This window comes from Sinohyriopsis cumingii, chromosome 10 (assembly GCF_028554795.1).
Source record: "Sinohyriopsis cumingii isolate HCF-2022 chromosome 10, ASM2855479v2, whole genome shotgun sequence".
Taxonomy (NCBI): Eukaryota; Metazoa; Mollusca; class Bivalvia; order Unionida; family Unionidae; genus Sinohyriopsis; species Sinohyriopsis cumingii.
Window position 1 is genome coordinate 59225489 of NC_142970.1, and position 25237 is coordinate 59250725.

General features: G+C 33.6%; 1 protein-coding gene across 1 annotated transcript in view; it reads right to left on the minus strand.

The window, feature by feature from the left end:
• Nucleotides 1-25237, minus strand: part of LOC149790208 (uncharacterized) — a 196597-nt gene that overhangs the window by 148120 nt on the left and 23240 nt on the right. The window contains exons 4-12 of the mRNA XM_089972214.1: nucleotides 22155-22295; nucleotides 18143-18226; nucleotides 17432-17553; nucleotides 15016-15157; nucleotides 13790-13897; nucleotides 10873-10984; nucleotides 7955-8116; nucleotides 6175-6377; nucleotides 2486-2691 (exon numbers count right to left, since the gene is read on the minus strand). Coding sequence (XP_089828340.1) covers nucleotides 2486-2691; nucleotides 6175-6377; nucleotides 7955-8116; nucleotides 10873-10984; nucleotides 13790-13897; nucleotides 15016-15157; nucleotides 17432-17553; nucleotides 18143-18226; nucleotides 22155-22295 — 1280 coding nt within the window. The remainder of the gene's footprint in view (nucleotides 1-2485; nucleotides 2692-6174; nucleotides 6378-7954; nucleotides 8117-10872; nucleotides 10985-13789; nucleotides 13898-15015; nucleotides 15158-17431; nucleotides 17554-18142; nucleotides 18227-22154; nucleotides 22296-25237) is intronic.

The window sequence follows — 25237 nt, forward strand, 5'->3', positions numbered from 1 at the left end:
TCAGTGTATTGATTCTTGCTGTTTATCACGGTTTATTGTTTCTTGCTGTTTATCAGTGTATTGTTTCCTGCCATTCATCAGTGTATTGTTTTTTGCTGTTTGTCACATTGTATTGTTTCTTGCTGTTTATCACAGTTTATTGTTTCTTGTCATTTATCAGTGCATTGTTTCTTGCCATTTATCAGTGTATTGTTTCTCGGTGTTTATCACAGTGTATTGTTTCATGCTGTTTATCTGTGTATTGTTTCTTGCTGTTTATCACAGCTTATTGTTTCTTGCCATTTATCAGTGTATTGTTTCTTGTTATTTATCAAAGTGTATTTTGTTCAACACTGTTCAATGGACTACTGATAACTCTCAAGCCATGCTCGTTTTAATTATGTATGCTTTGCTTGTCGTATTATCTTGATTACTTGACTTATTTGTTTTTATTTTAAGATCTACAGATGGAAATAATTGAACTAGAAATGTCTTGCATAATTTTGTACTTAACTACGACAGATATAATGAATAATAGAACATGTGGTTGTTTACCAGAACATAATACACATATGACTTTTATTTATGTTTAAATATACATTTTAATAAAGATCCATGGTCCATGGAGTATGAAATACATACACATCTTATTGTAGATCCACGGTCCATGGAGTATGAAATACACATATTAATTTACATCCATGGTCCATGGAATATGAAATACACACCTTACTGTAAATCCATGGTCCATGGATTATGAAATACATGCACATCTTAATGTAGATCCAGGGTCCATGGAGTATGAAATATATAACCATCTTAATGTAGATTTATGGTCCAAGGAGTATGAAATCTATAGGCATCTTAATGTAGACAAACCGTCCATGGACTATTAAAACATATGCATTTCATGTAGATCCATGGTCCATTTAGTATATTATATATACGCATCTTAATGTATATCCAATGTCCATGAAGTATGAAATATATAGACATCTTAATGTAGATCCATGTTCCATGGAGTTTGAAATATATACACATCTTAATGTAGATCCATGGTTCATGGAGTATGAACTATATATGCATCTTAATGTAGATCAATCGTCCATGGAATATGAAATACATGCACATCTTAATTTGGATCCATGGAGTATGAAATATATACGCATCTTAATGTAGATCCTTGGTCCATGGAATATAAAATACATGCACATTTTAATGTAGATCCAAGATCCATGGAGTTTGAAAGACATGAACATTTTAATGTTTATGCATGTTTAATATAGGATGGAATACATGTACATCTAATGGTAGATCCATGGTACATGGAATATGAAATACATGCACATTTTAATGTAGATGCATGGCCCATGAAAAACGAAATACATGTGCATTTTAATGCTGACGCATAGTCAATAAAGTATGAAATGAATGAATATTTTAATGTAGATCCATGGCTTGTGGAGTATGAAATACATGTCCATTTTAATTTAGATCCATGGAGTATGAAATAAGCAATTATTATATTATTATCTTATCTCTTCTTTATACAATTTATTATTATTATTATTATTATTATTATTATTATTATTATTATTGACTGCTCCGGTAGCCTAAGTGGTCATAGCATCTGCCGCAGATGCAGGAGATCGCATATTCTAACCCTGGCCAATTCATACCAAAGACTTATAAAAATGGTACTAACAACTGCATTGCTTGATGCTCAACATTAAGAGGTTAGCTTTAGGACTGGTCGGCCTGGCATCAGAATAATGTCAATGGATTTGACATGATGACACATGTCCGCAGCACGATGCCACGGTGCTAGACATCACTATAAACTGCCACACTGCAGACATTGATGTGATATGACTGAAACGTTGTTAAACCTATGTTTAAAAAATCCTTATTATTATTATTATTATTATTATTATTGTTATTATCTTCATTGTGTGTTTTCTTCTTTTGAGTGACTCTTTCCCGTTTTTTATTTGTATATTTCCATGTGTAACCAATTATTCTGCGTGCAATCTTGCTCTTGTACATAAGTATAATTTAGGTGCAAATTTGCTTTTGGTGGTGAAAGAAGTTTCACTGATGATTGTTTCCTAACAAATTATGATGCCAGTACTAAATGCTATTATCTAAATACACGAATGTTAAACGTGCAAGACATTTCTTCTTTTATCTCTTAAAATAGAATTTCTGAAAATATTAATTTCTCAGTTGACTGCAACGTAGCCTGAACACTCCCAGTATAATCTAATTTAGCTGTAAGCATCTTGATATCTTCCTGGAATGTCGGAGTTTAAAACTGACATCTAACCGCATGCAAGATTGATGTAATATTTGGGTAGACTTGGCTTTTATTCCTTTTGCTCTTAAACCACACACACACACACACACACACACACACACACACACACACACGCACACACAGACACATACACACTTTATTATTATTATTACGAGTGATTTATGAGCAAGTATATTTCACCATACTTACCGGTCCAGTACAGCTGCCAGCACACTGTGCATGGCATTTCTCACACGTGTCTCCATTCTCGTATAGTAGAGGTATATCCGAGCATGAGCGGACACACTGGTTATTTTCCGACACTCGCTTGAATGCACATTTAAGGCAATTGAATGGTCCTGGCCCCCAGCAGCCATGCTGTGAACATTCAGAATCACAAACCTTACCTTCTGTCCCTGCAGGATATAATTATTTCGATCAATATTACACTATTTTAGAGTGATCTAATCGAAACTCACTCTTCTTTTACTACTACAACAGTGAGTCAATAATAAATCACTCTTCATTTATTACAACATCAGTTATCCAATTATAAATCACTTCATTTATTACTACAACAATGATCCAATTATAAATCACTCTTCATTTATTACCATAATATTAATCCTATCACATAATACAATTCATTTATGACTGTAACATTAATCCTATCACATAATGATCTTCATTGATTAATATAAGATTAATCCTGTCTCATAATGCAACTCATTTTTTACTATAACATTAATCCTGTCACGTAATGCTCTTCATTTATTACTATAACATTAATCGTATCATATAATGCTCTTTATTTATTACTATAACGTTAATGATGTCATATAATGCTATTCATTTATTACTATAACAATTATCCTATCACATAATGCAATTATTTCATTACCGTAATATTAATCATATCACATAATGCAATTCATTTATTACTATAACATTAATCCTATCACAAAACGCAATTCATTTATAACTGTAACATTTATCATATCAGATAATGATATTCATTTATTACTGTTACATTAATCCTATCATATAATGCTCTTCATTTATTACCATAACATTAATCCTATCACATATTGCAATTCATTTAGTAGTGTAGCATTAAACCTATCACATAATGCAATTCATTTATTATTGGAGCATTGGTCATATCACACAATGCAATTCATTTATTACTATAACATTAATCATATCAGATGATGTTATTCATTTATTACTGTAACAATAATCATAACACATAATGCAATTCATTTATTAATATAACATTAATCCTATCACATAATGCAATTCAGTTATTACTGTAACATTAATCATATCACACAATGTTATTCATTTATTACTATGACATCAGTACATAGCTGAATCACATTTTATCACATTTTTTATTTTCTTGAGATAATAATACATTAGATAAAATATTTTTTAAAAACAATTCTGATGATATTTTCAATTCCAACTTACATGTCTACCATAAAGTGAAATTTGTAAAGAAACATGCCTTAACCATGTCCAGGAGTGAAACAAGAAAGAGGTTGAATTAAATCAATACAAAATGACAAGAATGTGTATGTATGTATGTATGTATGTATGTATGTATGTATGTATGTATGTATAAATATATAAATACAATTGAATATAAATGTACAGGTCAACTTCTTCAGAGACCCAGGGAAACCAAGACAAGACTATGGAATGTAGGTGTATATGTATGTACAGAACAACTTCCACAGAAACCCAGGAAAACCAAGACAACACTTTACAATGTATATGTACAGATCAACTTCCAAGGAGACCCAGGGAAACCAAGACAACACTATACAATGTAAGTATATGTAAATGTACAGATCAACTTTCACTGAGACCAGCGACACCAAGACAACACTATACAATGTAAGTGTATGTATATGCACAGAGCAACTTCTGCAGAGACCCAGGGACACCAATACAACACTATATAATGTAGGTGTATGTACAGATCAACTTCCAAAGAGACTCAGGGACACCAAGACAACACTACCATGTAACTGTATACATATGTACAGAACAACTTCCAAAGAGTCTCAGGGACACCAAGACAACACTACCATGTAACTGTATGCATATGTACAGAACAACTTCCAAAGAGTCTCAGGGACACCAAAACAACACTCCACAATGTAACTGTAAGTATATGAACAGATCAACTTCCAGAGACTCTTGGGACACTACGTCAGCACTATACAACGTAACTGTATGTAAATGTCCAGATCAACTTCTACAGAGAGCCATACATGTAGTCAGCACTACCCTTTTATATAAATGCAGATGTTGTACAATATATTCCTACTATACTGCATCATGTACTCCCAATATATCCCACTATGTACTCCCACAATATCCCACTAGGTACCCTCACTACAACTCACTATGTATTCCAACTATATACTCTCACTATATCACACTATGTAGCCTCATTATGTCCCAGTATTTGCTATAACTATATCCCAATATATACTATCACTATATCCGATTATCAATCCTAAATATGTACTCACTATATCCCATAATCTATTCCTAATAAGTACTATCAGTATATCACATTATCTATTCCTAATATGTACTATCACTATATCCCATAATCTATTCCTAATATATACTATCACTATATCCGATTATATATTCCTAATATGTACTATCACTATATCCCGATTATATATTCCTAATAAGTACTATCAATATATCCCATTATATATTCCTAATATGTACTATCACTATATCCCATTATATATTCCTAATATGTACTATCACTATATCCTAATCATATATTCATAATATGTGCTATCACTATATCCCAAAACCTATTCCTAATATGTACTCTCACTATATACTCCCACTATATATTACCACTATATTTACTCTCACTCTTTTTCATTATGTATTTCAGCTATATCACACTATGTAATCTCACTATAGTCTACACCATTATCTCACCGTATCCTACTTTGTACTCTCATTATGTATAATCTCACTTTTTCCCACTATGCACTCTCACTATATCGCACTATGTTTTCTCACAATATCCCAGTATGTACTGTCAGTACAAATCCTACTATATACTCACACTATAGCCCACTACAGTGTATATCCCAGTTTGTACTCAATATGTACTCTCACTATATCCTACTTTGTATTCTCACTATATCCCTTGATGTATTCCAACTATATTCTACTACGTACTCTTACTATATCCCACTATTTGCTCCCACTAAATCTGCCTATGTAGTCCCATATACTCCCACTATATAACACAAAACTTACACAGAACCTTAAAAAACTTATATTAATAACAAGGTCATTACAACCAGTGAAGTCATAGATATCTCAGCTTGTGCTTACAAAATAATGCAAAAAGTACCTACAAACACTGGCTTGAAGGCTAGACACAATTTAAACTTACTACAAACACTGGATTGAAGGCTAGACACAGCTTAAACTTACTACAAACACTGGATTGAAGGCTAGACACAGTTTATACTTACTACAAACACTGGCTTGAAGGCTAGACACAGTTTATACTTACTACAAACACTGGATTGAAGGCTAGACACAGTTTATACTTACTACAAACACTGGCTTGAAGGCTAGACACAGTTTATACTTACTACAAACACTGGCTTGAAGGCTAGACACAGTTTATACTTACTACAAACACTGGCTTGAAGGCTAGACACAGTTTATACTTACTACAAACACTGGCTTGAAGGCTAGACACAGTTTATACTTACTACAAACACTGGCTTGAAGGCTAGACACAGTTTATACTTACTACAAACACTGGCTTGAAGGCTAGACACAATTTATACTTACTACAAACACTGGATTGAAGGCTAGACACAATTTATACTTACTACAAGTATTCGCATCCTTATTATTAGCTTTATACAGCATTTGTTTTTGTGTTGAGAAAATGCCGGTAAAGTTTATGTTTTCAAGATAGCATAGCTTTGGGGCCGAGGCAATGATAACATCTCCATTCTTAATGTGCTGTAGGGACTTGAGACCCAGTTCTGTTATATTCATACTTGCCAGGCTGACTGAAAATCGTCCACTACTGAAAAAAGAACGTTTAAGTCCATGCAGTTAAATCTGCTGCACTGACCAACTGTAAATAAAGACCACCCACATATACAGGTCAAATGTCATTTTCTCAATTTATTCATAAATCATGACATGTTTACTATAGGGACTTCCTGCTAGCCATGGCTGATTATTTAGCTGTTTCCAAAGTAGTCATGATACCAAGGTTTGACCATACAGTGTGCCTTGTCCTTTGTAAACAGATTGACCATACAGTCATACTTGTCCTATGTATAACGATTGACTATACAGTCACACTTGTCCTAAGTATACATATGGACCATACAGTCATAGTTGTGATATGCATACATATTGACTATAGAGTCAGACTTGTCCTATGTAAACAGATTGACCATACAGTCATACTTGTCCGATGTATACAGATTGACTATACAGTCAGACTTGTCCTATGTAAACAGATTGACTGTATATACTTAACCTATGTATATGGATTGACCCTGCAGTAAGACCTGTCCTATGTATACAGATTGACTATACAGTCAGACTTGTCATATGTATACATATTGACCATACAGTCATACTTGTCGGATGTATACAGATTGACTATAATGTCAGACTTGTTATATGTATACATATTGACCTTACACTCATACTTGTCTTATCCGTACTTATTGACTATGCAGTTATATTTGTCATATGCACACAGATTGGCAGATTAAAACAGATTGATTATGCAGTCAAACTTGTCCAGTGTATACTAAATGACCAGTATCACTTGTTATATGTACAGAGATTATACGTACACAGAATGAACATACAGCCAGACTTGTGCTATGTATACAGATTGACAATACAGTCATACTTGTCCTATGTATATAGACTGACTATATTCTGACTTGTCCAACGTATACTGAATGACCAGTCCCACTTGTCCCACGTACACAGATTGATTGAAGTCACGCTTGTCCTATGTACACAAAATGAACATAAAGCCAGACTTGCCCTATGTATTCAGATTGACTATACAGTCAGATATGTCCTATCTATACAGATTGACTATAGTTAGATTTGTCCTATATATACAGATTTATTATTTTCAGACTTGTCCTATGTATACAGATTGAAGGTAAATGACAATCACACAGTACAAATGATTCTATTTACCAAGGTATATGACAATCACACAGAAAAATGATTCTGTTTACCAAGGTAAATTACAATCACACAGTACAAATGATTATTTTTACCAAGGTAAACGACAATCATAGAGTACTGTGTAATCTTCTCAATTTTCCAGTTATTTCCTGTATTTAGTTCTCAGATTCATTCAAAGTGCAATGCATGATCCTGTTAATCCATCTTTAAAAAAAGTCATATATTGCTTTCTTGCCATCACAAGGCATATCACGACACTAACCAGAACATGTTTTGAACTTAAACTGTTGTTTGGACGTCTTAGTGACCTTCTTTATGATGCAAAGAAAATAATATTGAGAATTTAGCTTAAACATGATCACAAAAATCTTCCATTATCAGGTCAATAATGAATTCGATAACCAATATATTTTCTGGCAATGGAATGAAATATACCTTAAGTATCTTCCCTGGATAATCTCTAGACTTGAGAGGAAGGAAAGGTCCCTCAGATTAGAAGGAATCTGTTGAACAGCCAGGTAGCCAGTTATCTCCTTTACATTCTTAAAAACTTGTAAGTCGCTGATATTTATTCCAGAAATATTTCTGAATGGATCCCTGAAATAAAATGACTCTTTAGGAGGATCTGTATGCACGTGTCTATGTATATATATATATATATATATATATATATATATATATATATATATATATATATATATATATATATATATATATAACATGGTTTAATACTTTGTCTGGCTAGATCTTGCAAGTCAACACTTAAGTTATAACATTAGCAATTAATTATTTAAAAATCCTTGGATGCCTTCTGTTTCAGTTAAGAATGAAAATTCAAAAGTATTTACTAGTTTACAAGCTTTTACATAGGCAAGTTCTTGATTAATTTACAATTAATTTTCAAATTTGTGGGAAATGCACATCTTAGCTGCCTTGTGCAAAATCTTGTATTTATCTAAAATAAATTCTTAATTTTAAAATGTATCTAAACAAAATCCTTAATTTTAAAATTTATCTAGATCAACTTCTGAATTTTAAAGTTTAACTCAACCAAACCAAGTGATTGCAGAAAGGAAATTCTGCAGAGTGTACTCAGAGAAGCAAGCTGGTGGTAGTCATCAATATAAACACTGCCAGTCAGTGTGTTTTCGATCAAGGGGCAGTTTTATTTTTTGATTGAATTTTTGTGATCAGAGCTGTCTGTGACTTTCCATTTCTTCCAGCAGAGTCTCAAACTCAGTCACACTGACCATTTTACCCTCAATTACTATTGTGTACAACTTACTGATTGTATTGAGACTGCTAATCCATCATATCATACCACTACGTAACAGAACCCGCATGGTTGAGTGATTTGGACAGTTTGATCCATACCAGCTGCAATTCTGTCTTTGTTAGCAGAGCATTTGTGTCTGCCGTTGAAACATTCAGATATTCAAAATCCATGGAAATAAAATATGGGATTTTCTTCTTTCACTGTGTTCAGTAAATTTGACAGCATTTACACCAGGCTTTGGCATCATTGTACGCTGTGGTTTTTCACTGATACCACCAGAGTAAAAGTCAGGACTGGTGAGCAGTTATTGAGTCTTAAATACATTCTTCCAACATCTGCATCAATATTTTTTACATGTGTAAGTACTTGCTGTGTCGGTTAAGAAGTCGGCCAAAGTCCTTTATCCATATGTAGTGTGATACCAATTCTGTCTCTTTCATTTCACTCAGCAACAACAAGTCAATCAGGATTCGTGCATGTTGGCCATAGGGACATAAAGCAAGCAGATAATGAACGTGAATATATTAACAGTAATACATGGATAAAGTGTTTCAGATTTATTTTATCATTGACCTTCATTTCACTCAGCAACAACAAATCAATCAGAATTCGTGTATGTTGGCCATAGGGACATAAAGCAAGCAGATAATGAACGTGAATATATTAACAGTAATACATGGATAAAGTGTTTCAGATTTATTTTATCATTGACCTTCATTTCACTCAGCAACAACAAATCAATCAGAATTCGTGTATGTTGGCCATAGGGACATAAAGCAAGCAGATAATGAACGTGAATATATTAACAGTAATACATGGATAAAGTGTTTCAGATTTATTTTATCATTGACCTTGGTGGTACCCAGTCTATTGATACAGTGAGAGATGTACCTCGACTTAAACCAATCTTTCAATGGTCCGTCCGCATGGTGCATTATTGTATTTCTCCAGTGTTTTGAGAATCTTTTCAATGCCTCTGCCTATTTCATCACTGATGGTGCTGCTTTTTTTGTGGTTCCGGATTAAAAAGGCACCACTGCGAATCCAGCATGATCCAAGTTTGGTAACACTGCTACCAATTCCAGGAATCATATTTGTCAGAGCTGCATAGTGTCTTTGCCTGATGTTTATGTGGGAAGGATAACTGCCACATGATTTTCCAACTTGCCACTATGTTTCTGATATTTGAAGTCCAGGACATGTGATTGTTGTGTTTTTGCATGAAAATACTCAGCTATTTCAGTGGTGATAGTTGATGCGAGACGACGTTTTTGTTCAACCTCACCACAAAGATGGATTTGGTCAAACACGTATACATACTACATGGATATCAGCTTTTCTTGCACCTTCAGATATTCTGTGCAAGTTGCCTTAGTTATTTTATGATTTTTGTTGTTGCTGTGGTAAGCAGTGGTGGCACTAATTGAGGATACAGTACAAATACGGGTCTCAATAATTCAAGTACATCAGACTTTCTTTTACAAGTTTGTATGTGTATAATATGCTGCCATGCAAGCTGTTTTAGTTGTATGTACTGTGGGTATGTTTATACTAAGGGGAGGACAAAAACTTTACATTACTAAATGACAATGATCAGACCTATATGTCTCAGTATGGAGCCATCCCGATGAAATCTTCTGTGTTTAGAATGCCCTATGTCTGAAATGTTTTTTATGTACATGGATTTGAAACGTGCTTTAAATTCAGCGCTTCAAGAATCAGGTGCTTATTTCAGGACTGAATGTTCTGATGTCAAGTCTGTAAAATGGCATAAATTCCATCAATCTATTTTTTCAGTTTCAAATAGGATAAGGTCTCAAAAGATTCTTTATTCATTTTCCTAAAATTTTATTTTTCATTACCAAGCAATTATGGTTAGCCAACTCATGTATATACTCTACTGTATTTTCACTTGCTTCTGGACTGGTTCCCATTCTTCAATATAATTAGCACCACAAATTCTATTACAACACCATTAACATTCAAAGTTACTGCCATGAAAGTCACAAAAGTGATAGAATGGTCTCCCTTTCCACTTGGATAGGTTCCGCAACAACAGTAATGAAAAATTACGTACCCATCAAATGTGCTTTTCAGAATCCTGAGATTGCCATGAATTGATGTGCAGTCTTTAAATGATTGTATGTTTTTTCGGTGTACAAAATCTGTATTGACAGTCCCAGCACAGGCTGAAAAGAAAGAGCGACATGATTGTTATATATAACCCGTAAGATGTGTTAGTCAACAAGATCTTGTGACACAGATTTTAAATTAGACATACTGTGAGACTGATCTCAAATTAGACAAACTGAGACAGATTTAAAAATAGTCAATGCTGTGAGAAACATTTCGAATTAGACATACTGTGAGACAGATTTTAAATCAGACAATGTGAGACAGTTTTAAAAATAAGCACGCTGTGAGACAGATTTCAAAATAGGTTATGCTGTGAGACAGATTCCACATTAGACATAATGTCATACAGACTTCAAACTAGACATATTGAGACAGATCTCAAATCAGGCATACTGTGAGACAGATTTTAAGATAGGCACGCTCAGAGATTGATTTCAAATTTGATATACGAGAGATTTAAAATTAGATACGATAAGACATTTCAAATTAGACATAATATGAGACAGATTTCAAATTATATGTACTGAGACTGATTTCAAAATACATGATATCTCTTAAAAATTAACATAGTTCAATCTCTATAAAGAGTTGTGAAATTCATGCCAAAATCGTTAGGGTTGGCGGTTTTACGTAACCAGCATGTATTCACATTACTGGTACGTGTTCATGAAAAAATGATCATATTAAAGTCTACAATTCTAAACATAGATCAACTAATATTATTATTGATCTATTTAAGTATTGTGCTTTGGATGAACAAGATCATCATTTTCCGAACATTATAATTGTGGAAATCTACAGTACCGTATTTGTTTCTGTGTGTCTTTGTTTGTAATTGGACTTTAAATCTTTAAGTCCTGAAATTGGCTTCAATTAATATGTGTAAAATTACATGATTGCCATACCTGTGTAAACTAGGATTTTAAACCACTTACATTAAAGCAAACAACGACTGACCCTTTTACAGTATTACATTTATTGTCCAAGCATATTTCTGAAATTTCATTATTGTATTTTAGAGATATTTTTTAAGCTGAATGCAGTAGTGCCTATGATCCAAATCCAGGGATTGTAATTAATTTATGCACGTTCAAACCTTCAATATACATGCAGTGGTGCCAATATATAAAAATGCGCATCAAACATAAACATTGAACGAAGAACTATTGTAGCTTATTGTTGTCACCCTGGGATGTAATGAGTTAGGTATTTACATTTTCAAGGCAAAATAAAACTGTAATTCCTGGTACATTGATACAAAATTCTAAAATATACCATTACCTCATAGAGTGTATGGCATTTTAGCTTTTTGAGACACATGTAGCCAGTTACCCAGTGCAGTGCACTATAAATAGCACACCTATTACCTATTCGATTCCATCCACATAAGCCTGTCTGTTAACTGTCAAGCAGTGTAGTGTATGTTACGCTTAATAGCAATTTTAACCATTTTACATATTTGGTACACATCTATTGCATATGGAAAAAATTAAGAGTTAATTCCGATCATTATAGCTGTGTAATGATTTTTCACCGAAGAATTTTTCATGTGCTTTAAAATATTGAGAGAACTCGTTGACCGTCAAGTCAGTGAAGCTGCGTGACCAACCGTAGCTGCCATTTATCATAGTCGAAATTTACAAGTGCTTCATCACTAAGTCATTTCAATTTGAGAATTTATAAAAACTAATTGCTACCTACATCAACATCAGACCCTTTACCTAAGTTATTTTAGCTTTCATAGCTGTGATTCTAATTGTGACAAGTATTGAACGAAATCCGCGACCACCATTTTTGAGAGTGCAGATTACGACCCAGTTGCTTTGAATAGCAGATTTTGACAAGAGCATAAACAGTGACCACGTAATCTGATGGAATGGTCATTCACAGAAATGAATGAGGTATCTAATAGGAGTTTTTCCTCAAAGGTGGCACAACAAAAATCCGCTATAAATGGCTGATGTTTACAGCAGTCGTATAAAGGCACTTATATGCGAATTGGGTAGATGTGTCCAAATGCGCTTGTATGCGAATCGGGTAGAGGCATCCAAAGGTACTTCTATGTGAATGGAGTAGAGGCGTCCAAATGCACTTGCATTATGTAAAGGGTTAATAATGCATAAAAAACAATAATTAACTAGAAATTATTTACAAATCAGAATTTGGTGGAGTGAAAAAGAGAACAGAGTAAAATTAAATAGTTGCATTGTGTTTTCCAAAAGTTATATTATGATCTCATAAAATTTCCATGTAATAATTCATGACGATAGTCCATTAGCAGCCACAGAGTACATGGTTTTGTTGTAACAATCAATAAAATACATCTGTCGATTAGTTAAAACAATATTTGTGTCCTCAGACTTGTACTAAATGAACACAATTATATAATTTCGTATCCGAACATTTATAGGTCATACAAATAACTACTTTTAATAATAAATTAGGATGTCCAAGATTTACATTGTCACAAGATTTACAGTCATTATGGTAAATTTGATAATTATTACGTTTGTGTATTTCAGTTATTATTAATTCATATATTGAACAGACTAGTCATAAAATACATCTACCAAAAACATCAAGGTGCAAGATAATTCATTTATCAATCTTAAGTTATTTGCATCTAAAAATTAATCTGATAACTGCAACTGAAATTTCGTGAATTACGCAACACGTATTAAATTGTCCACTTGCTCTTGTTCGGAGAATGTCATACATGTTATATGGTAACAACATACACCGGAGTCAGGGCACAACACTATCCAAACATGCCCTGTTGTACGGATCAAAATAAAATATTGTGTGATAAATTTCTTATCTCATTTACCAGAGTATGTTTTATTCTTTATATTACTCACTCTTTTTGCAGGGCCCAACACATTCCACACATGCCGTGTTGTTAACATCAGGTTCTTTTTTATCTGGACACTTCACTACACAAGCCCCTTGGTCCTGCAGCATGTGCTCTGAAATATATCAATAATAGTTTCAATTAGGACAAGTAAACTTCAATCTGCCCACTAATGGACCATAATATCTGAAAGAGTCTTATATATATTGGTACTTAGGTAATTAACACCAGTTAAGTCCTGTGTGGAAATTCCAGAGCAATCTTTTTTTGAATTTAATGATGCTAACAGTATGTTTTAATTTGTCATGACAAAATAATTCCAATATAATATCACTGATTATTTTCAAATATTACAAAATGACTTGTATTTAAGACCCTTACATAAAAAAATTGACATATGTCACAAATGCCAATTGAAAGGGATATTCTGAAAGATACTCAGGCCAAATCCATCTTCTGGACAATTCTAGGTTTAAAGAAAGACCAAAAGATTCATATTAAAAAGTTACTTATTAGCATATATTAATGTGTTGAGTGTGTGTAATCTTTTAAATCTTGTAAACCGAGAATCATACTAATTGTTTTCCATTTGCATTCTATGTAATTTCTCTTATCTAATAAATATTTTCTCCCCGATTGACTCAATGTGTTTTATTTTTACTGCGCTTCCCTAATATATCTTTTGCCTGGGTATAGTCATTCCATCTCTATTATATAAATAGTGCAACTAGTAAAATGCATGCTTCACTGTCAACACATCCGTTTTTTTATGAACAACTATATTTATCAGAACCTCAGTTTTTACAGGTTGTCAGCTGTGCTGTATCCTTAAACTATGCACTTTAGTTTTTAAAGGTTGTCATCTGCGCTCATCCTTAAACAATACATTTTAGTTTCAGTTTCGATATCACAGTTTATAAAACAATTAACATGCACATAGCTAATTCATCTTTCTACAAACTGATTTCAAACTCTGGCTTCATGTTACCTACCTCTTTCTACCAACAGACTGGTTTCAAACTCTGACTTTATGCCACCTACCCTTTTTCTAGCAACTGACTGGTTGCAAACATTGGCTTTATGCAAAATATGACCTTCTTGTAACCAACTGGTTCAAACATTGGCTTTATGCAACCTACCCCCTTATAGTAATCGACTGGTTCCAAACATTGGCTTTATGGTATGATGACAATGATGATGATCACAATTTGGCTGAAATATACTTTCACTCACCTGGGCATACCTTTACACACAATGAGCCATATGCATACTTGGCATTAGGATTTTGTATCCACGTCAGCTTGCCATTATCAAAAAAATATTCTGCTGGGCAACTCGTCTCACACATGCCATCATTGTAAAATGTCTTGCAGGCCTTAAAACAAGGGAGGTAATTCTAGTTAAATATACAATACAATGTCTGCCATCTAGATTGAAAGATTGGGAGATGTGGACTTAAATAACTAACATGATATTCACTCATTAATGATGATGTTTTTAGGATTACTTTCCATGCCCTCATTATAATGACATCCATAAGAGTATTAACTTGTTATAATGGTATCAGTATGAGCTAAAGGGCATCCGCTCATTATAATGGTATTAGTCAGAGCTACAGGACACCCACTCATTAAAATGTTATATCTAGGAGTCACAGTACTCACTCATTATAATGCTGTACACACCAGCCAAATAGTATCCCCTTTATAATGCTGTCTTTAAGAGCTTTATAACGTTTCCTCATTATAATGTTAGTTCAAGGGGCTAGAGTAATCCAACTAAAGTGAGGCAGCCTTATAATGAAGTATATTATACACTACTCCCTCATTCTAATGTTGTATGTAAAAGCTAGTGTCCACTCATCGTAATGCTGTATGTAGAAGCTAGTTTTCTCTCATTTTAATGCTGCATGTAGGAGCTATATAACATTCCCTCATAATGTCAGTAGGAATCAGAATAATCAAACTACAGTGAGACAACCTTATACTGAGATATATCACAAAGTACTCACTCAATATAATGCTGTATGTAGAAGCTAGTGTTCCCTCATAATAATGATGTATGTAGGAGTCATATAATATTCTGCTTAAAATGAGACCTTACCATGATTAATTATTATACAATACTCCCTCATTATAATGCTGCCTTAAAGGGGGAAAAACTTACAATAAAGTATATGATACATATTATTTCATTCAATAAAATGGGATCCATTACCATGCTCTCTTTAATACATCAACCACGTTATAATGAAAGATATTTTAGTGATCGAAACCTGTACCTGATAAACATCATCATTCAAACAATTTCATAATTTAAATATGAGAGAACTAAAAGTGGAATATTCTTTTTACCAAATGATAATAGTCTAGCTAATCAGCCCCTTTAAACTTTTTTTAAAATTATAATTTGGTGCTTGTGTTTGAGGAGAAAGATTGATTTTGCATGCCATCGAGCTCCTTAAATTCCTTACATAAGAGCAATCCATCACTCTCCACAATCTTTTTGTTCAAAACAAAGATTTCCATATGTCTTCGGAACGTACTTTTACATTTTTTCCCCAGATTACATGGTAGTTAGATATTGCAAATACTGATATCAGACCTTCCAACCGTAACAAGACCTCAATAAGGCAGTCAATTATTTTCTGGCAAATGGACCACTTTCAGTAAGATGTAACACAATACTATTGTCAAGCTGGAAAACACGCTTTTATAGATGAGAAGTGTGATTCAAGATTGATTCAGTAACAGCAAACACTTCATTCAACTAAAACATGTCTGTGAAGTTTACTTGTACCATAATTACCTCCAGTACAGGTTTACAAACTGCAATTCAAAACATTTCGGAGTACAATGGCTTCTTGATAACTCAGTTTGTTGTAATCTTTACAGAAAATGTACCTGGGCCAATGGCAATCACTTTTTTTCCACACTGCGAAATACTCAAATCAACAAAAATGTGTCCACTAAACATAATTGTTGCTCTTCCTGGTGTTTTCCCCCCAACAATCTAAATGTTCCATTAGATTTCTTCTGTATTATTAAAACATTTTAAGAGGTCTATTGTCCTTTTGATCCTAACATATCCCTTGTTGGATGCCAATTTGTAAAAAAAAAGAATAACAACTTGATCAAGGTATGTTCAATTTAAAGTGCGTGATTTAATTTGATAAAGCTAGACTGGTTCCCTTAACAAGTCCAGTGAATCTAGTATCAATCATACACTGACAAACTAGTATTACGTACATTTTGATATATGAAGTCATGTGCCATTAATGGTGATGTACTGTAAATGATGATGTCATACATATTTGAGGATGGCTAATAACTCTCCACAACATTAGAGATGTTCGCAGCTCTCCAGCAATTTACGAAATACAAGCCCCGATATTTTATGGTATATCACCCTACTGTATACTAGTGGAGCTTACTTTGGCTGCCATGGAATTATTACACTTATATATTCTGTAAATTCCTGTGTGTGATATTTACGAATATATAATATATAAAAGATGAAATGATTTTACAAAATGTGATGTAGATCCTGCAATAAAAATTATTTACTAATATATAATATTTAAAAGTTGAAATGATTTTATAAAATGTAACGTATATCCTGCAATACAGATTATTTCAACCAATCTTACAAAACATTCTGATTTACGAGGCCCATGGCACCCCGCAGCACATTCTGGGTGACAGCATTGATTTTGTTTGCTTCCAAAACACCGTCCTTCACAAGACAAGCTACACACATCTCCATAGTTCACTGAAAAAGTATACAAAACATACTAATTTCATTATTTTTATAATATACACATTCAGAATAGCACATATTTAACACAAACGTGTTTGAAATCTGAAAGTGGAAATTAGCAGGGATATGTTTCTCTACTAGATGGGAGTCCTGAATTAATAAAATTATTACTCAATTCTTAACCGTATCTGTACTTTTTTCAACATATTTGATCTGATTGCTTTGCATGAACCAATCAGAAGTTGATTGCCTTGCATCAACCAACCAAAAATGGTTGTTAATATGTCAGATGTAAACATTACTTTGAAGGAGTTAATTTACACCAGTGATAAAAACTGTTATACCTTCCAACATTTACTGATATGTAAATTTGACAGGGACAAACTTTAAATATATTACTAATATGACAATTTGACATGAATCAATGTTAAAAAGATCACTGACATGAAAATCTGACATGAATCAAGGTTACACAGATTACACATTTCCAGGATACAAGAGTAAACATAGTAAGTAGCTTCAAACAATTTATTTGTTTTATGCAAATTTTACAAAATGTACTCATCTATAATTTAAATGAAAAACACAGAAATTGACATACACTTCTGGCACATATCTGGTCCCTTGCCCCAGCAATGTCTCTTTTTAGTGACTCTATTATAACATGCTTCATGGCATTTCCCACCTAGTAAAGATCGTAGAAAATGGAAGATAATCCATTGGTACATTGAGGACAGAAAACAGAAGGTAATCCATTGGTACGCAATATTACAGTAAGCACAACAAATAGAAGGTAATCCATTGGTAGAAAATATTACGTTAAGGACAGAAAGTAGAAGGTAATATATTATTAGACAATAGTACATTAAGGACAGACAACAGAAGGGAAACCATTGGTAAGCAAAGGTACATTAAGCACAGAAAATAAAAGGTAATCCATTGGTAGGCAATAGTACATTAAGTACAGAAAACAGATGGCAATCCAATGGATGACAATAGTACATTAAGGGCGGAAAACAGAAGGTAATCCATTGGTAGGCCTTAGTAAATTGAGGACATACAAATAGTATTTAAATCAACTAGTAGGCAATAGTACATTAAGGTCAACATTATAGTAACAGTTGATTATGGTAGACGTGGTTTGCAGTGACCAAGGACTTACTGGGATTACGAATGTTTACTGTAATGCATGCATTTGCATTCAATGTATTGATAAGATGGATTCGGACTGAGATCCATATATATGCAATCAATATAATCAGATGACTGCTGAATTAGATCCATATATATATATATATATATATATATATATATATATATATATATATATATATATATATATATATATATGCAATCAATATATTCAGATGACTGCAGACTGAGATCAATATATATATCCAATCAATATATTCAGATGACAGCTGACTGAGATTCATATATATGCAATCAATATATTCAGATGACTGCTAACTGAGATCAATATATATCCAATCAATATATTCAGATGACAGCTGACTGAGATTCATATATATGCAATCAATATATTCAGATGACTGCTAACTGAGATCAATATATATCCAATCAATATATTCAGATGACTGCTGACTGAGATCCATCTAAATGCAATGTATTCAGATGACTGCTGCGTGGGATATATACATATGTGCAATCAATGCACTAAGATGAGGACAGTTGAGCGGAGATATATATATATATATATATATATATATATATATATATATATATATATATATATATATATATATATATAATGCATTAAGATTAGTTTTATTGACTAAGACTCTTTCATTCAGTGTATTCAAAATAGTGTCCCTTTCAAACAATACATATAATCAGTATCCATTAATTAAAAAGATTCAATCTAATTTCTGTTTTTTGGTGTTTTAATCATTAAAATGAGATGGATCTGATTTTTCTTTCTATTCGTTTTCTTTCGTCAATAATGAGTGATCTCTCTCGAGGATGTTTGAAGGCAGAGGTCCAAAGGATGGTTTCTTCATAAATTACAACTCCAGTATATAAACATGAGTTGGTCCAATTTTCACAAATTGACAGTCCATAAGAAGATACAGTAGGTACTTTAAGACTCATTAAATACAGCCCTGTTCAAATTTGTAGGAATACAAATTAATTGTCCTTTTACATGTTGCCATACAGTTGTGCTAGCACTTTCAGAAAGACTACAGCATTTGTAAGCAGCATGAATGAGTCTATCACCTAACACTGTGATTATACTACCTAAACTTTCAAAGAGATTATATCATTTGTAAGCTAAAGGAATGAGTATGGCACCTGACAATGCGGTGATACTAGCTTCACTTTGAAAAAGACTACAGCATTTGTAAGCAAAAGGAACGTGTCTGCCACCTGACAATGTGGTGACACTACCAACATTTTCAAAAAGACTATAGTATTTGTAAGCAATAGTAATGAGTCTGGCATGTGACACTGTGGGCACTGGAATTGATAGGAACAAGTCTAATGCCTGACAATGTGTTGACACAAAGATGACGTTCAAAAATATGATAGCCTTTGTAAGCTACAGCAAAGCCCTGACACCTGACACTAAGATGACATTCAAAAAAGATTATAGTATTTGTAAACTATACTAATTACATACTGTGGTGACTTCTAAAAGGATTATAGCATTTGTAAGCAAAATACATGAGTTTGACACCTGACACTGTGGTAACACTATGAATATTCTGGCATTCCTTTCCTCGCAGAAAATTGCCTTTTGCTATGAAGGATGATTTTCAAGACAAGACTTTAGAAAACCTAATTCTGTGCATAAAAATGAATGCACATATTTGGGTTACATTATCACATAAAAATGAATGCACATATTTGGGTTACATTATCACATAAAACAATGTAAGAAATGATACAATAACAATAATGTAAAAAGATCAGTTAAACAGATAACAAATAATGTGAACAAATTTAAAGTTTTGTAATGTTTCTTTTAAACAAATGAAGATTATATATTATATTTTTTGATATAATTCTCAACAACAACAAAATGCAAATGTACTTTATATGGAGCGTCTTCCCTTGCAAAATGAACTAAACACATTTGTCACCCAAAGACAGTATCTGCCACACTAGTTTAATAGGGAAAGTAAATATATCATAGAAAACAGAATTGGTTGATTAACCACATTTAATTTAGCAAAACTGCAAACTGCAAAAACTGGAATAAAGCAATTCTGATTGCATGGTCAAAACATTCACGGTCAAAATATTGGGCATTATTTATATTTGGACACAAACCTGTCTGGATTATCAGATTAACAGTGCACCACTTATGTGACGAAAACTTGTATGGGTGGATTACCAGTTTAACAGTACACCACTTATGTGACAAAATCTCGTCTGGATTACCAGTTTAACAGTACAGCACTGATGTGATTTCAATGTCCATGTCCATGGTACATGAAAAATATTTAAGAAAAATTATGGTTAAAGCAGTCCCCTCCATTTATATGGTGGAGCACCCCAAAAGGCTTCTAGGTATCCTATATGTAATCATCTAATTACATCACTTTAATCATAATTAAACCCATTAAATATACCAGACTGCTTTCCTGAAAAAATGAAACATATCAGATTGCTTTCATGAAACCATTACATAAACCAGACAACTGTCATGAAACCATTAAATACACCAAGCTGATTTCATCAAACCTTTAAATATACCAGATTGCTCTCCTGAAAACATTTCATACACCAGCTAGCTCTCCTGAAAAGATGTCATATACAAGACTTCTCTCCTGAAACCATTACATGTACCAGACTGCTCTCCTGAAAACATTGTATTTCAAAAATGTTTTATTATTCTGTGGATTAAAGAAATCAAATATATTATACCTTTCTTTCAAAGTTGTAAAATGTCTTTCACTCATTCAACTAATTAGTTATGTGTTAAAAATCTAACGTCCAAATAGTTCACAAATGTTTAACAAATTTAAGAAACTAATATAGTAAAGAAATAATCTACCACACAAACACAGACACACACACACACACATGCACACACATACACACACACACACATATGTGTGTGTGTGTGTGTGTGTGTGTGTGTGTGTGTGTGTGTGTGTGTATACAATCACTTGTATGTTAAGTCCAACTACAAACATAATGTACCAACAAATCCGGGTATGTGCAGTTTGAAAGAAGTAATCATTAGCTGCTTGCACATAATGTGATTAATGGGTGGATGGGTGGATGTTCCAACAAAAGGAGCAGATAGACAGTTGTAAGACTATATACACCTTCCATATCTAACAACGTCCACATTTATAGTACTGAATATAATAACTTCCATTTTTATAGTACTGATTAAAACGCCTTCCACATTTATAGTACTGAATATAATGCCTTCCATTTTTATAGTACTGATTAAAACGCCTTCCACATTTATAGTACTGAATATAATGCCTTCCATTTTTATAGTACTGATTAAAACGCCTTCCACATTTATGGTGTGGACTAAAAAGACATTCCATATTTATGGCTGGACATTAAATACAGCAGTGACAGACGATATTGAAGAATATAAAGTGATATTACAGACACAAAATACATACATCTTCGTTTCTTATAAGGTATGTCAGACTTGAAGACCACATTTTGGTTTGGTTCCTTTGGGTTAATGTCTTTCCATCGAATACTACTTTCATAACAAAGGGCATTGTTATTTTGAAAATACACCTTTCCTTTTGTGATTTCTGAAAAGTCCAATGTAAACACATATTAAACAAAAATTCCATTGTAGTGTTTTCTGCACAAAGCATGAAAAATAGCTCACTGTGACCTGCATTTATCTTGTATTAATAAGAGAAGACATCTATTGACAATAATGCAACATACAGTATATGTAAATAATATCAATACAATAAAAAAACATATGATGTGACTGTGACTTATCATGTAAATACATATGCAAGTTTCATAATTACTCATCCTAAGAAAGTGCAATCACTGGAAGAAAAAAAAAAAACAACCCAGCGACCTAAATGTAGAATCACTGAGTAATAGGGTTTTATGACGAATATAATATCTTTAATTATTGTGTATCACAACATTTTTGACTTGTGGACTTTAAAGAGGTCAAAGATTCATTATTGTTTGGTTAAGCAAATAACTTTCAGGTCCTTTCTTAACAAAGCATGTAGCTATCAGTGGAAACAAATATACGTCATATTCTGAATTTATAAAATTAAATTGAATTAGATTGATGTAGTACACTGCACATCTATCCCTCCAGTTTGCGTTTTCGCTCAAATTAAGCTGCATATCCTTCTGTCCTCCCCCCCCCCCCGCCCAAAATGAAATGTCCCACCCATGGACCAAAAGTCATCATTAATGTGCAATTTATCAATATGATGTAAAGGTGTGGCTAATTCATACTGGGGGATGACGGTCTGATGTAAGAGTGTGAATAATTTATACTGAGATTGAGAGGCTTATGTAAAAGTGACTCAATCATACTGGGAATGAGGGACTGATGTAAGAATGTGACTAATTCATACTGGGATTGAGGGACTGATGTAAGAGTGACTAGTTCATACTGGGATTGAGGGGCTGATGTAAAAGTGACTAAATGATACTGGGAATGAGGGGCTGATGTAAGAGTGTGACAATTGAAACTGGGATTGAGGGACTGATGTAAGAGTGACTAATTCATACTGGGAGTGAGGGGCTGGTGTAAGAGTGAATAATTCTTAATGTTAGAGAGGGGCTGATGTAAGTGTGTGACTAATTCATATTGGGATTGAGGGGATGGTAATATGGTTAATACATAATGGGAATCAGGGGCTAATTTAAGAGTGTGGTTTATACATAATGAGAATGAGGAGTTAATGTAAAAGAGTTTTAATAACATGTTGGGGTGAGGGGCGGATGGTGTGATTAATATATACTGAGAGTGAGGGGTTAATGTAAAAGGTCAATACAAATTGGGAGTGATGGGCTGATTTAAACGTTTGGTTAATACAGAGTGGGAGTGATGGACTGATGTAATAGTGTGGTTAATACATACTGTGAGTGATGGGCTGATGTAAACGTGTGGTTAATACAGAGTGGGAGTGATTGGCTGTTGTTAAGGTGTGGTTAATACATACTGGGAATGATAGGCTGATGTAAAAATGTGGTTAATACATACTGGGAGTGATGGGCTGATGTAAACGTGTGGTTAATACAGAGTGGGAGTGATCGGCTGTTGTTAAGGTGTGGTTAATACAGAGTAGGAGTGATGATCTGATGTAAAAGTGTGGTTAATACAGCGTGGGAGTGATTGACTGATGTAATAGTGTGATTAATACAGAGTTGGAGTGATGGACCTATGTAATAGTGTGCTTAATACAGAGTGAGAGTGATGGGCTGATGTAATAGTGTGGTTAATACAGAAGGGGAGTGATGGACTTATGTAAAAGTTAGGTTAATACAGAGTGGGAGTGAGGAGTCAGTGTCCTTTGGAAATAAGGTAATATTTGTAAAGTAAACTTTGGGTACATTAGGAAATGAATGCTATTCATGATAGAACAATTACACGTCATACATGAGTCATTTGAACATGTGCATCTGATGCCTGTGCCAATAAGTAAGTTTAGCATCAGCAAATAATGACCTATGCAAATGAGTCATTTTGACATGTGCATATGATGCCTGTGCCAATAAGTATTTTTATCACGAGCAAATAATGCCCTATGCAAATGAGTCACTTTAACACTTGTAAATGGTGCCTGTGCAAATGAGTCATTTTAACAAGAGCAAATAATGCCCTATGCAAATGAGTCATTTTAACATGTGCATATGATGCCCGTGCAAATGAGTTGTTTTAACATGAGCATACAACTCTCTGCACAAATAAAGTCATTCTACCATGCGCATACATGCCCTGAGCAAATCAAACATTTTAACATGTGCATATGATGCCTGTACAAATGAGTCATTTTAACATGAGCATACAATTCCCTGTGCAAATGTGTCATTCTAACATGAGCTAACAATGCATGGTGCAGTTATTATAGAGCAACATGGGACAGTCTTGCTGTTTGTGTGTGTGACTTGGAATTTTAACGTAACTTTAACAGTTTTCAGTTATATTGCTATGGTGTCTGCAGTGCGGCAGTTTACATTGATGCTTATGAGTGGGGCATCATGCCGCAGACATGAAGCAGGATGTCCCACTCAGTCACATTAACCCGACAGCAGGATAACCAGTCCTAACAATAACCTCTTAATGCTGAGCACTTAGCGAGGCAGCTGTTACCACCATTTTTACAAGTCTTTGGTATGACTTGGTCGGAAATCGAACCTATGACCTCCCGCATCCGGGACAGACACTCTAACCACTAGGCCATTGGAGTGATCGGGACAGTCTTTAAACATGTCCATCACATACTGGATGTTATCAAAGTGAGACAAGAGAAAGTCTTTAAGCACTCCCAACACATCATGTGTGTTATAGAGTGACATGCCTTAACCACTAGGCCATTGGAGTGGTCGGGACAGTCCTTAAACATGTCCATCACATACTGGATGTTATTATAATGATACATGGGACAGTCTTTAAAAACTTACATCACATACTGGATTTTATTATAGAGAGATATGGGACAGTGTTTAAACACTTCCATCACATCCTGGATGTTCTGATAGTGAGACA